Here is a 14791-nt window from a genome sequence, read left to right on the forward strand (position 1 = left end):
AAGCTCCTGCTCAGACACACTTGTGCAAAGGACAGGCAAGAACAACAACAACAGCAACAAAAAGCTGCAAGTGTGGGCAGCGCAAAATCAGGAGGAGAAGGAAGGCAGGAGGAGAGCCGACCACGGCAACAACAAAATTGTTTAATTATAAATTGTAGAAAAGCAAAATAGTCAAGCGAAATGAGTGAGCGGGCGAGCGAGATAGATAGCGAGGTGAGTGCGAGATGAAGATACGTTTTTGTTGAAGGACACACACGGTCTTTAAAAGTGAGTAATGCACTAGAGGTTATTGACTCTGTTTCCGACTCATGTTGTTGTTGTTGCCGTTTTTTTCGCTTGTTTTTTGCACTGCCCGCTGCCCACATACACATGCAAGTGTGTGCGTGTGTGTTTGTAGAATCTTTTGTTATGCGTTTTTATTTTTTGGCGTTGTCGTTGCTCGATAGCTGCCGCCTCTCTTCGCTCGCTCTTTCCTTCTCCCTCGCCCTCTATCTCTCTCTCTCTCTCTCTCTCTCTCTCTCTCTCTCTCTCTCTCATGCTAGCTCGTTCATTCTTTCTTTCTGTTTGTGTGTGCGAAGTCAAAGTGATTAAACTTTATGCGCAATTTATTTTGCATTCACAATCAGTACAACAACAATAACAACAACAATTTATTGTTTAATTTTAACTTAACAAATAATTGCTGTAACAGGTTCGAGTTAACAGCACGTATACGTAATTTTATGAGTCCAAATAGCTCAGCATGCCATTTGCCTTTGACATTTTAACAAAATTAAGAGGATGCACAGATTAAGCTAAGATCTTTGAGTGTATTGTGCTTATCGTAGATCTTATTGCCTATTAAACTCTATCTAATGTCATGTGAAAGCTTCTGGCCTGAAAGCTCTGTTCATTTTGGGTTTTGCCTCATTCTGTGTGATCTTTGCTCATCTGATTTGTTATCTTGGGCTGCAATTTTGTATTTTGATGAAAGTTTAAGCAGCCTCCGTTCATTAGGTTTAAATTTGCTTTCTAATCTACCTCTATCCCTTTTTTTTCTTCTTTGATCTCCCTAGCCTCACATTGCACTAATCTTAATCTATTTTCGGTTCTTTATTATTTCTTATCTTAAGCTGCTTAAGCAAGCATTAAAATTCACGCGACTGCAAGATGACACAACTTTTAGGAATTTGACTGGCTTTCCGGTTTGGGCGTGTTGCATGCTGCAACTGCGGCGCGTCACACGCGGCAGCAACATGTGTCCAGATGCGGGTGTTAAAAACGGTTGCGGCGAAAAGGATGCCAGAGCTCTGTGTGGTTGCAATTGCGGTTAAAGTTGACAAGCAGCAGACGCCACACACACACACAGCAAATTTGCAACAGTCGCCATGCAGATGTATGTGTGTATGTGTGTGCATGTCTGAATGATTGCGTGTGTGTGTCTCTGAACAGATGCGCACAATATGGTGCATTAATTTTAGCTCCTGCCGGACGACACAAACCAGGGACACAGTTGCAGTTGTTGTTGCAGTTGTCAGTATTGCTGCTGCGGCTGCTGCTGTTGTCGTTGTCGTTGTCGTTGTTAATCGTCTTGACAGGCAGCCGCTTCAGCTTCGTGCGTGCCACTCCAAGGCCAGCGCAATATTTTACACTGCAAACGTCGCCTCGATCGTCAGTCGGCGACTTCCGTCAGCCTCTCCTCCGCCATTCGCATCAGGTCTGCTGCGGCTGCGGCTGCTGTTGCTGTTGCTGTTGCTGTTGCTGGCTCCACCACAACCTCCCTCACACTGCCACCAGCACCTCCTTAACCACTACCACCTCCACCCACTCTACTGCCAGTGCGTCATATAGCGATCACTGGGCGCTTGGAGCGGGCGGCGTGGAACGTGAAACGTGGAACTTTGAACGGGAATGGCAATGGGAACGTACATATTTTAGCTGGCGCTGCATTTTCATGGCTGGCGTTTCAGTTTTCGCCTTGGCGAATGTGTGCTCAAAGTATACCCTCTGTGCATTTGTAAGCGGGTATATTAGTGGTTCAGCATACGGCGTAAATATACATTTATAAATCTCGATACATACATACACTATTTTATAGCAGGGTTATTCATATGGCAGTGTTTTCTTATGTATCACTTTCTTTTATTTGAAAGAGGCAGAATTTTCTTTGTTGTATACAACACTTCTTTAAATGATATTGTAAAGTACAGGGTATCTGTATCTGACTGACGATCGTTTTTATGGCTGTTAGTTTTATCAACGTCAATACTCCCGCCTACGCTCGCGACACCAAGTGGAATCAGGCAAGCTGCTCAGATATCGAGTCATTTCATTATAATTATGGATTTGATCGATTTACCCTGATTCATGCGAGCTCCAGACTTAGCAATACTTTCTATCGATACGACAGACAGATACAAATAAAAGACGAAGGGGAGTATTAAGTAACGGTACATAAATATGAAATATCAATTACTGGACTAGACTAAGCACATAGAAACCTAGAGAAAGTTCCATTTCGTTCTAGAGTTTAGAATAGAGCGGTAGTATAGAAAAAAACGAAAAGGCCGACAGGAAAATTCCCTAGGCTGTGAAATACAAGTCAAGATTGCCTAAACATATTCTACATATCTATATAGAATTCTATTGTTATAAAGTATTCTGAAAAAATGGATATCCAAGCTAATTGCTTTGTCACGCAGTGAGTAACTTAGCGAGTTCTATCAAATTTCCATCTCATGCTTGCCTTTCTTTGATAGCTATTATTTTTTGAGCTCCCTGGGCTTTATTTTAATGGGAATAGTTTTGATGGTGCCCTCGATACGTGAAAAGTTTCGTAATCAGTATATGAAATTTCGCGCGAAAGCGATAAACTATACACCCATAACATATATGCAGGATGATAATCTATCGGCAGTATCGAGAAGGCGTTTGCTCATGGTGGGTCGTAAGACTTTAGTTTTAGACATGGACGAGACGCTGATATCGTCTGTGATACTGTATCGGATGAAATCGTTGCTAAGCGCGGGACCCGAAGTCAATCGGCGATACGAGGCGAAGTCAAAAATGGTACACTCAACGCCATATGATTACAGCTTCGATATACCTTTGTCGGATGCCAGTGTCTATGTCTATAAGCGACCCTACGTAGATCTGTTTTTGGATCGGGTCTCGGAGTGGTACAATCTGGCAATCTTCACCGCTGCCTCGGAGGCATATGCCTCTCAAGTGCTGGACTTTCTAGATGCTGGTCGAAATATACTGAAGCGTCGAATGTTTCGACAGCATTGCGTCAATGTCTGTGGGGTTCGGGCTAAGTTTGTGTCGCTGGTTCACAGCGATCTGGCCAACGTGCTGCTCCTCGATGATTGCCCCATGGAAAACAGCTTCAATATTGGCAATACGGTGAACATCAAGCGCTATCGCATCGGTTCGAAGGACAATGAACTGCTCTGCATGTTGCCCTTTCTGGATGCCCTGCGATTCACTAGAGATGTTCGTTCTCTCTTGGGTCGCATCACTCGCTTCGATTGCCTCGCCAGTTGCATGGAAGAGCATTTGTACGAAGCCGAGGAAGATGAAGAAGACATGCATAATTCATTTTAATCAGATTAGAAGGATAGAAAGAAGGATATTTCTTAGGAACTTGAAATTTGTAAGAGCTTTGGTACAGATCAGCACAGATATACTTATATAGTCCACATTATTTCGTTATCATATCTACTCTATCTCTTCTCTATGATCTAATAATATATTTGTATTTATTTACAGTAACTTCTTTTCATTCTCTGTTTTTGCCTTGACTCCCTTTAGTTCGTATCCGAATCTTAGTCATCCGTTGATTTCTTTTTCGCAAGGCCTCGATTATTAGTCACTTTACAAGTGAATCACTAGCGACAACGACAGCGACAGCAACTTTGCCTTGGGCCAGGTTGCTGCCCTATGAGCCAACTATATTAATCTGGCTCGATTCATGAACCCGAGTCGCAGTGCGATGTGGTTAAATGAATGTGCACGACCAAAAGGTAATCTGAAGCAACAAGATTTGAGGCATGTAAATAGGCAAATATGATCTAAATGTAATTTATGCCAAAATTTGTTATAACTGAGGATCATGGTAAATATTTGTTAGCACTTGATACCTTGTTTAGAATCTATATGTATATACCGATAAGTCGCTAGAGATATTCAAGAGAGATTTGGAGCTGATCCCAACTCCCTGGCTAATGTAGAGCACCTACACATCATACGTTATAGATATACAGGGTATATAAATGGGCAAATCGATAACTACGACTCTCGGGTGAATGTGGAATCATTTAACGCTTCATATATATATTTCATATATTGAATTTGGCTGGCGAGATGTTCCTTTGTTAAGCTTCTTGACCAGGCAGTCAGGGCGCGGCAATTAAGTCACCATCAGCAACAGCACCAACAGCAGCCACACAGCAAGCGGCACCACCAACAGGAACAACAACAGCAAGTGGAGGGGTGCGCGCATTTCCAGCGAAGATCATTATTGTCTCGCCGCGGATGCTGGCGGCATCCAAAACAAAAAAAAATGAAAAAAAAAAAATGAAGCAAGCAAACAAGTTAATGAACCAGCAGCAAACGTCGCGGATCCTTGAACTCGAGTCGAGTCGAGTCGTCCAACTAGTTTGGCTTTGGCTTTTGGAACCAGAACCAAATCTGTGGCATGAATTCTCTGGAAATGAACGAAATTTCATTTCGAAAACAACAGGAAAAAAAATGGGTTCAACAGCATTCCGGTCTGGTCTGGTCTGGTCTGCTGCTCCTTCTTCTGTCTGGAGGTGGATCGGCTGCAACGGCAACGGCAGCGGCAGCGGCGACTGCGCAGCTTAACTTTCCATTATCCTTGAGGCTGGAGTCATTGCCCCCGTCTCGCATTACACAATTGCAAAAGAGTTGTGGGAGGGGCGGGCTTAGGGCGGCATCTCGAATTCGCCGCTCGAGTTACACAGAAGCAGGAGAACTCCAGTGGCCTACTTCCACTTGAATGGGAATTAATGGAATTAATGAAACAAAGGCTGGCCAGGCAGCCACGCAGCCATGCAGCCAACGGGCAACCCCATCTCGAAGCTATTGCGATCCTGTGACCAGGCCAAAGACAAAGAAACTCATTTTGTCGCATGCAAAAATTAATACAAAACAAATTCGAATGAGAGCTGACGGCACACACACGCACAGAAACATGCATGCGTGTGTGTGTGTGTGTGTAGAATTTTATTTTTATAACTGACCTCGAACTTTTGTGCAATGTGATTGAACTGCTGCGATATCTGCATGTGTGCTTATGAGAGTGTGTGTGTGTGTGTGTGTGTGTGTCTGTATGTGTGCTGCAACTGTGCTCCCGCTCCCTGCTGCTACTCTCTACACTCTTTCTCTCCACTCTTCCTGCTCTGAGAGCATTTGCATGCAGACTGCATACGGAAAGTGGCAGCGATAATGTCGCCGCTTGAGCTCGAGCTTGAGCTTGGGATAGGAATCGGAATCGAAATCGGGATCTGGATGCGATGTGACCGTTGACAAACAATATGGAAATTCAGAGAGAGGGGGAATCGCAAATGGCAAATGGCAAATGGCAAATGATGGCTGATGGCTAGCGAGTCCATTGCCATAGCGCGAGAGGAATGGGAGGGAGGGGAGGGGGAATTGCAGTCGACAACAACGTTAAATGCATAATAAATGTGCGTTTCAAGAGGCCTGCGAATATAACATGCGTGCTGCGACTCGGTTGCACTTTCAATGAGCTGAAACAAAAAGCAAAAGAAAAAAACTTTTTATAATAAAATGCAGTAAGAGGCGATAAGAACATTGGCGCAAGAGAGCTTGGAGAGGGAGCAGGCGGAAAGTCCACTGCATGGCGATGACAAGAGAGAGTCAGAGTGTGAGTGAATGATAGGAATGGGATTGGTGTTGGGGAAGGGTTACAGAGCCAGCTATAAATGCGGGTAGACCATTGCATTCCGATGCGATAGTGCCCTCGGCCACGCCCACTTCAAAGCAACACAAACAAACAAATTTCATTGACCATTGTAACGCACTCAACGGCTGCTCTGCTGCTGTTGCTGCTGCTGCTGCCGTGCTGACGTCGATAAAACGCCATTCAATTGAAGCACTGAAAGAGAAACAGTAAGAGAGAAAGCAGACGGTACAGTTCTTTATCAGGAATACATTCGCTGCTCGCAGCTCGCTGGTCGCTGTCTCCGCTGCTGTGCAAATATTTAATTTAGTTTTTGTTTTGTTTCATTTTTTAACAAGAAACAAAAAATAAAAAAAAAACAGAAGAAAGACAGCAAAACAAACAAGCATTGAAGAAGAAAAAAACAGTGGCGGGTAGATCAAGCAATGGGGTTCAGTTATGGGCCCCTTGTCAAATCGACATGTACGCCCCTGACCAAAAGCAAGCACGAAATTGCTTAGCTGACGTCATTTGTCCTTGAATTCGTTTGCCGCAAAGCAGAATTCGCAAAATTCAATGCACTTGGCAGACCAAAAAAAAAAAAAAACCCGAAAACAAAATAAAACAAAACAAAGCGAAGCTGAGATAAGAGCATTGAGAGAGTGAAAGCGACTGAGCTTAGTGCCCATCGTATATGTATGTATGTATGTGAGGTAATATTTCAAAACAAACTTTATGCATTAAGTGGAAATTAAATAAACAATTAAACAGATTATATGATATTGTGCATACGCATATACATACATATGCATGTACAAGTTAATTTTTTTCTTTTCATTTTAATGCGAATGCGAATTCAAATTGAAATTCATTTTAAACAAATTGTAGCCGTTAGCCTTTGAGCATAAAGCTGTTGAAAGCTGAAAGCTATGAAACTCACGTCTGCCTAGGCCCGCTTTTAAATATAGCATTTATTGTGATTAGCTTGGCATTTCACAAATGGATTTTATTTAGATTTTAAGTTACAGAAAAATTTGCATTAGAAAGGTAGCGCATTCTTTTTGGTTTGGTAAACAGCGGAATAAATTAAAAGCTTTGAATAGCTATCGATAGTGGATACGATATTTGGCGTGTTGCAATTGCTTATTTATCGAGAATGAGCACAAGAACTATAACAAGTCGCGACTGTTGAAACATTTTGTTAAAGCAATAATTTAAGCGAAAATTGCAACTGCAACAAACGTAGAAGATCACGTGCCGCCGACGGATTTAGCAGTCCCAAAGGAGTTCAACGCGAGCGCTCAAGCGGTTGCCATATTAATGTATTTGCACAACTTGAACGGCCAGCTAAAGTTGTTAATGTTTTGCCAGGTGAGCTTAACAACCACTTCTTGTGTGCGTATGCGTAAGTGCTATATTGATAGTGTTACTCAGGCATTGTTCTAAACTCTCCTCTGTCTATATTTAAATTGTCGTCAAATGTGAGCTAGATACGGAAGAGAAGTGCATTCATGCATTGCCACACGTTTATTAATACAGCTCGCTGGCGGAGAGGGAAGAGCGAGTAGAGATAACTTTGAGGAGTTTTCTTATCAGCCGTATCAGTTGTTACTATTGGCCTTGGGCGTTTGCCCTTTGCCCGTATGAACTCCAAACAAATGACACATAAAATATCGATATCGATATACTACATACATATAAAAAGAGTATATATGTATGTATATGTAGTAAATGTATGTATGTAGCTGCTTTTGTAATCTTTACGTTTGTTTGCTGCGGTCTTATGCGGGTCGTATCATTAAATTTGATATGCTAATCTCCCTGTTTATCTTCTTATATACTTATATACTTATATACTCTGTTGAATTTGCTGTCACAGATAATCAACGTAAATTGATAAGAAGCCAGAATTAAAGTGAAGAGAAGATGGGCCAAACTTTGTCCGAACCGGTGACCGCCAAGGAATCATCCTACTGCCAGAATCAAAAGTATCGCGTCGGCAGTAGCTGTATGCAAGGATGGCGCATCAACATGGAGGATTCCCATACACATATACTGGCCCTGCCCGATGATCCCTCGGCAGCGTTCTTTGCCGTCTACGATGGCCATGGTGGGGCCACAGTTGCCCAGTATGCGGGCAAGCATTTACACAAATTTGTGCTGAAGCGGCCGGAGTATAATGAGAATGATATTGAAAAGGCACTAAAGCAGGTGAGTAACGCAGGTAAATTATCTAGAAAACAAAATCGGTTGCAACACAACAAGGCAAAACAAATCAGATCTGAGCTTCATATTTGCGCTCTAAACGGAAAGATGACATGATCGAGCATGCTGGTCGCTCTCACTCTCTTAACGGGACACAACGTAATTTCAAATTCGCGCTCTCTAAAAGGCGTAAGCCTTATGCCTAATGCGATAGAGCGAGATGACCGTTCTCGCACTCAGTCTCGCTCTTCCCTTAGCTTACTCTCAATTGTGCTCAATGCACCCTTTATTTATATTTTTCAAATTCTGGCCATTCTTTTTTCTGCAGGGTATTCAAACGTTTAGCATTTTGAAAATTACTCTTTACTCCATGCACACACACCTGCACATGTGTGTTTTGTCTAGCCAGTAAAAGCCAAACAGAAAATGTGTTTTGCTGTTGAGAAAGTTTATTGTAGCTGTTTCGTCTATTTGTATAATTAGTGCGCAACGCATTTAACAATTGTTCCTCATGTGACTCATGTACATCTCTAAACTTGCAGGGTTTCTTGGACATTGACTATGAGATGCTACACAATGAGTCGTGGGGCGAGCAAATGGCTGGCTCCACAGCTGTCGTTGTCCTGGTCAAAGATAATATGCTATATTGCGCAAATGCCGGAGATTCGCGTGCCATTGCCTGTGTCAACGGGCGGCTGGAGACGTTATCGGTAGATCACAAGCCAAACAATGAATCGGAATCGAAACGCATTATCGAAGGCGGCGGCTGGGTGCAATTCAATCGTGTTAATGGCAATCTTGCACTCTCCCGTGCATTGGGCGATTTTGTGTTTAAGCGAGCGAACAAAAAGCCGGAAGAACAAATAGTCACAGGTAGACGGCAAGCGGCACAACAAAGAGACAAAGAAGCATTGCATTGTTAACACCTTGTCCATATTATTTAATTGCAGCTTATCCGGATGTGGAGACGCGACTGATTCAGCCAGACTGGGAATTCATTGTGCTGGCCTGCGATGGCATTTGGGATGTGATGACCAATGAGGATGTATTGCAATTCTGTCGAACGCGCATTGGCCAGGGCAAACAGCCGGAAGAGATTTGCGAGGAGCTGATGAATCACTGTCTTGCACCCGATTGCCAAATGGGCGGACTCGGCGGCGATAATATGACCGTTGTACTTGTTTGCCTGCTGCACGATAAGCCCTATAGCGATTTGGTTGCACGCTGCGGGAACAGCAATCGATCGGACCACGATGGAGATGCTGTCATCACGGATACTCCGGCGACTGCGGCGGAAGCAAGCGAGAAGGCGCAACTTTAGATGGTTGTCACTGTCGTTGCCGTTGCCGTTGGATTCAATAGTCAAGCAAACCTGCTGCTGGGCAGCATTATAATTGTAGAGAGCGCCTTACAAATGCCATTAAGGCGACCATCTTTTAGATTGTGTACTTAATGCGTCTGTTTTCCGGTTAAGTTAACGCTATATATACTCGTACAATCCTTACCCAATTTGTTGTGTCCACCCACCAGCCCAACCTTTCCTTCAAACGCATTAAATTTTTTGTTAAGACCAAAGTGAAAGGGCCAATTGCAATTGATTTCTCGTACTTTGTTTGCCACGCCCCTAAGAAGCGAACCATCGTGTATTATCCGTCTAGTATTTAACTGTGCCTATGTATACCCATATACCTTGGTCCTTTAAGATCACATTTTTGTGGGTTTAGTCTTGTAAATGCGCAGCAAAATAAAACTGTTTTTTTCTAAATATGAGATTTTTATAACTTGGTCAATTGAAGATCGATTCTGCTTCTTGTTTGCAGTCCAGGAGCTAAATTAATATAAATTGAGATTAAATTCTTGCCGTTTCTTCCAAATTTACTTTACCCTATCACTTCATTTACCTAAGTTACAATTCAATTTCCAATAAAAGGTCTTACAAATTCCGAATATGTATTGAATTTTAGTTGTGATTCTAAAGCCAACCAGATCTTGATTTAAGTTTTCATTTAGTCAGTCTCTTTATTTCCATTTCGTATGATAACAAAGAACTAACAATATCTATGCGCGATATTCCAGTTATAGAAAAGAGCTCTAAACTATAGATCGGCTAATGTGTATATATAAGGTATAACTTTTTTGTAGTAGCACCAAAAATCGTTGTGAATTGCATTAGATAAACGATTTAGATTGGGGAAACGAAAACCCACTTAGTCAAGCTAGAGGCCTTTTTACATCGCAATAATTATACAATATATAATAAAAAAAATTCTAAAAAAAAAATTTATTGCGAGTTATCTAATCTTCAATTTATACTGTGTATATATTAAAATATATGGACATATACGAGGGCAGTTTGAAAAATTTGCAGCAAAATACAACAAAATTTAACAAACTTATATACATGTTAATTTAGTATTGTTCAGACTGCGTATTATACAAATATATATATACATACTCATATATACATATATAGACAATTTCTCGACACCCCCTGGAAGCAAGTTTCGACTTTGTTTACAGCATCTTTTTTTTTTGCTGTTTACTGTTATATTTATTGTTTGTTTTTTTTTTTGACATGTTTTATAATCTTTTTTCGTTTCTGGTTTCTCGTTTTTCCATTTCTTCTTCGTCTAACTACAATTTAATCTACATTTATATTTTGTTTGTTTTGTGTTTTTTTTTTCCTTTTTATTTGATTCTCGTTTATATGATACATACAATAAAATAAAATATGCATTTATGATTTGTTTTTGTCTGCTGTTATAATATGGTTTTTCATTTTTATCATATTTTCACTATAGCTTTTGTTTTTTAGTCAGAGCTCGTTATAATGTACATATGTATATATATTAATATATATTTATATTTGTTTATATATATATAAATATATACTATATAACGAGCTTTACATTTCACTCTTAAGTATACAGAAAAAGTGAATCACGCTGTTGATGGTTTGTTGTTCTTGGTGTTTTGTGTTGCTGTTGTTGTTGTTGTTGTATGGTAATGTTTAATATAATTTATGTATACTTGCTGCATAGGTAATATTGTTTAGTTAAATGTTACATTTTTAGTTTATAGTGTAATCATATGCAAACCTTTTTTTCTCGCTTTTGTTTTTTATATTTTATCTTTACAGTTATCAATTTTGGTACAATTAATAATATTCATTATATACTTTATTACATGTGTTCCTATCTCTCGCTCTCCTCTCTTTAACAGACGTCTTCTTTGTGTTTATTATTGAATTTGTTTTTTTTTTTTTTGTTTTTGTTTTGTTTTTATTTTAGTTGATAACAATGTGCGTAAGCATTTCCTATGCAATTCACTTGATACAAAAAAAAGGAAGAAAAGTGTGTAACTAAATTTTAGGCCCTTCACAAGCAGCGTAAAATATAGAATTAAAAAAATATGCAATATGGATATAAAATGATAACCTTTTATGAAATATTGATGGCAGTGGCCAAATAGAAATGAAACATAATGCATTAGGGATATTCCCATGCAGCTTGTTTAAAGGTTTATATATATATATGCATACATATATTTGTATAAATTGATATTATTTTTAAGGCAGTGCCAAATGAAAATAAAATAGTGGCATCCATATTGCCGCCCTTGTGAAAGGCATACTCTTTCAATAATAAATAATAATGGGTTACACTCATAATAACCATAATAATAATAATTATGTCTTGAAAGCTATTTGAAATGACTGCACGACAATTTGTTAAGAAACGGACTGAAGTTTTTTGTTTAGGTCTGGCTGAATGTGTGTGTGTGTGTTTAGTTGTTGCATATAGATTGTGTATTATTATATATCATATTATCAATATTATAAATTTTCGTTCTGTTTTGGTTGCTTTTGTATAGTTTAACAAGGTGTCATGTGTGAATTGTCAGTGTCATATGCTCTGCTTAAATGTTTAAAAAATAAATAACTTAAGAACTGAGGCTTTACAATAACAATTTTCATTTTTTAAATTAATTTATTTGTTTGCCTTAAAATTATTTAACATCAACAATGTTTTGTTTTTTTTTTTTTCTCTCTCTCTCTTCATTTCTCCATCCATTATTCATATCATATCTAACTCTACAAACCCCTCTCTCTCTCTCTGAGAGTATGATCGTCCCAGAAGCCAGATTCTTGTTGTTGTCGAGGGTTGGGGTGGGGCGCCTCTCAAAATTTGGGCAAACAGTATTCCAACCTAGTCTCAGTTTATTTTTTTTGTTTTATTTTTTTATTTTATTTTTTTTACATGCAATTGAAGAACTCTCCCAGTTGCATAATATCACACAGCACCCATTGAAAGGCCAAGCTAAAGCCCCCACACCTCGTTCATCAAGCCAGACTTCTGGGCAACTTCCACCATACTCCTTCTCCTAGCCATCATAACGTGCTTTCTCTATATAGCGCGTACACACACACACACAGCTTCAATACCAAATCGAATCAATGTATGAGTGAGAGTTGAGGAAACTAAATTGATGGAAGCAGTGAAGGCAGACTAACTATAAACTATGAATTTCATGTGAGTGCCTGTGTGTGTGTGTGAGAGAGAGAGAGAGTGTGAGAAGAGAATATAAGATATTGTATATATATGTGTGTGTGTGCCTGTGTGTATGCGCACACCACTGAGCAAGGGGGATCAGCCGTAGCGACTCCAATTGCAAAACAAATTTAGCTAAATATCTCAAATTGGATTTTTAGCGGATTTTGTTTAATTGAAGTTTTTCTGTGCGCCTGCTTGATCATAAATTGTTTAACAAATTAAGTGTAATCATAGTATGTATGTACTAAGGGGCAGCAGTTGTGTGAACTTAAAGCAAACACCTTTGCGGCTACTCAGTGGGGCGAGTATACAGAATTTGTGGCATGTTTATATATGTATATATATATGTACATATACATATGAGTATATATAGTTATATATATATATATACATATTTATAGTATAGGCACTTAGCATATTCGATTGTTTTTATAGAATCAAAATATATATTTTTATTTTAAATGAATACACACACACACATCCACACCCACACACATACATATATTTATATATGTGTATATAATATAATGCATGTCGCAAGATTCGCGAACTGGGTTTCGGGGATTATATATCTATATAGCGCTTGCAGGATGCATTTGGTATACTATTTAATTGAGAGAACTCACTCGCATAGAAGATATTGGATTGTGAACCCAATAAGAATTAGCTTGTTTTTCTATTTTGTTTCTAATTGGAAGGAGACGTTCGTCATATGCCTAACTGTATATGAGGGATTATCTCTTAACATATGGCTTAACGCTAGCATTAGCTTAAGGGGCTGTATGTGTAGTATGTGTATATATATAAGCAAAACGTCTTCCGATTTGTATGCCTTAAGTTTAATTTACATTCCTAAACACTTGAACTTCAATCAAAAAAGTCACATAAAGCATTTTGTGCGAACAAAAATAAAATCAAATAACAAAAGAAAAATAATGAAAGCAAAATTAAAATAAAAACAACAAAATTATGGATGAGCATTAGTTTTTAAAGAATATGTTTTAAGAACCTTTTTGTTTGACATAGATCATATGTAAAAATATATGTTATATAGTTATATATATATATAAATGTGGATATATATATATATATATATAAATATATAGATTTTAAATGCCTATTTGTGTTGTCCTAAACCGAATAGAAAGTTCAAAGTGTGTGTGTGTTTTTACTTTTGTTTGTGTATTTAGTTTATGGCACCTTTTTGTTTTGTTTGATTTTTTTTTTTTTTAGTTGTTAGTGTCGTTGTTTATACAAAAATATTTTTGTATGTTTTGTTTTTCATTAATATTAAATAGTTTTCCTGTCTACGCGTTATAAAATTTTCTTTAGTTATCATAGCAATTAAACATCAATTGTTTTTGTTGTTCTTGTAGTTGTTTTTTAAATGTGTGAAACCATCAAACTGAGAAAATTGCTTTTATATATGTGAAAAAAATGCAATTTGAAAATGTATGCAAGTATTTCCATATACATTTGTATAAATACATAAACATATCATACGAGAGTTGAGTATGCGTGTGTGTGTGTCTGTGTGTGCCAGTCTATGTTTGTGTGTGTACCAGGCTCCACTAGGATGTGAAATAAGTACAAAAACAAATTCCAATATGTTCTAGGTTAACTAATACGCAATATCAAGGGAACAAATAACTTGCATGTTTGCAAAACTGACAAATGTAAACTATATATATGTGTATGAGAGTGTGTATGTGTGTATGAGAGTGTACGAGTTTGTGTGTGTGTGTGGGGAGGGGAGGGGAGGGAGGGAGGGGAGAGGGGGACTAGCTACTATAGCCTGTTCTAAAAATAAAAGGGTAGAACTTTCATATAGGCTATATACTCATGCATGATTTACTTATGTTTCAATAAGCAAATGAAAATGAACGACGATGCATAATGAAGCATCACTAGCGATGAGTAATTAATTAATAATAGTTAATGCTACTGTTGTTGTGTTGTTTCGGTAATTAGCTAATATCTCGCGATCGTATGCGACTTGGCTGATTTCAATCAAAACAACTTTACATTAATCGTAATTGTAAACTTAACTTGGGCATATAAACTCACATCATCCTCTCTTTATATATAGATATATTATATATATATACAAAGGTATACATATATAGAT

General features: G+C 38.6%; 2 protein-coding genes and 1 long non-coding RNA gene across 4 annotated transcripts; all 3 read left to right on the top strand.

Annotated features, from left to right (window-relative positions):
• The first annotated feature begins 2220 nt into the window (after positions 1–2220).
• Positions 2221–3656, top strand: LOC108651159 (CTD nuclear envelope phosphatase 1 homolog). The gene is made up of 2 exons (XM_018100634.3): positions 2221–2680; positions 2739–3656. Exons 1-2 carry the CDS (start codon positions 2649–2651, stop codon positions 3583–3585), a joined length of 879 nt encoding a protein of 292 aa, XP_017956123.1. The 5' UTR covers positions 2221–2648; the 3' UTR covers positions 3586–3656.
• A 3240-nt stretch (positions 3657–6896) lies between these two features.
• Positions 6897–10390, top strand: LOC108651157 (putative protein phosphatase 2C T23F11.1). Of its 2 annotated transcripts, none has more exons than XM_089260191.1 (4): positions 6897–6974; positions 7785–8116; positions 8653–8983; positions 9061–10390. In XM_089260191.1, the coding sequence occupies exons 2-4, from the start codon at positions 7832–7834 to the stop codon at positions 9429–9431; spliced, it is 987 nt and encodes a 328-aa protein (XP_089116317.1). In that variant the 5' UTR covers positions 6897–6974; positions 7785–7831; the 3' UTR covers positions 9432–10390. The 2 variants fall into 2 exon arrangements, with proteins under 2 accessions (XP_089116317.1, XP_017956121.1); XM_018100632.3 differs by lacking the exon at positions 6897–6974 and adding an exon at positions 7008–7276.
• A 3385-nt stretch (positions 10391–13775) lies between these two features.
• Positions 13776–14667, top strand: LOC149091336 (uncharacterized). Its single transcript, XR_016196810.1, has 2 exons — positions 13776–14374; positions 14433–14667. It is a non-coding gene; the product is annotated as an uncharacterized LOC149091336 (long non-coding RNA).
• The last annotated feature ends 124 nt before the right edge of the window (positions 14668–14791 follow it).

This window comes from Drosophila navojoa, chromosome 4 (assembly GCF_054131105.1).
Source record: "Drosophila navojoa isolate 15081-1374.11 chromosome 4, UAZ_NAV_1.0, whole genome shotgun sequence".
Taxonomy (NCBI): Eukaryota; Metazoa; Arthropoda; class Insecta; order Diptera; family Drosophilidae; genus Drosophila; species Drosophila navojoa.

Coding starts and splice junctions, on each gene's coding strand:
- LOC108651159 (XM_018100634.3), top strand. CDS start 2,649: ATGGATATCCAAGCTAATTGCTTTGTCACGCA. Junction 2,681..2,738: donor GCTAATTGCTTTGTCACGCA/GTGAGTAACTTA, acceptor TTTCTTTGATAG/CTATTATTTTTTGAGCTCCC.
- LOC108651157 (XM_089260191.1), top strand. CDS start 7,832: ATGGGCCAAACTTTGTCCGAACCGGTGACCGCCAAGGAATCATCCTAC. Junction 8,117..8,652: donor TTGAAAAGGCACTAAAGCAG/GTGAGTAACGCA, acceptor CTAAACTTGCAG/GGTTTCTTGGACATTGACTA. Junction 8,984..9,060: donor GGAAGAACAAATAGTCACAG/GTAGACGGCAAG, acceptor ATTTAATTGCAG/CTTATCCGGATGTGGAGACG.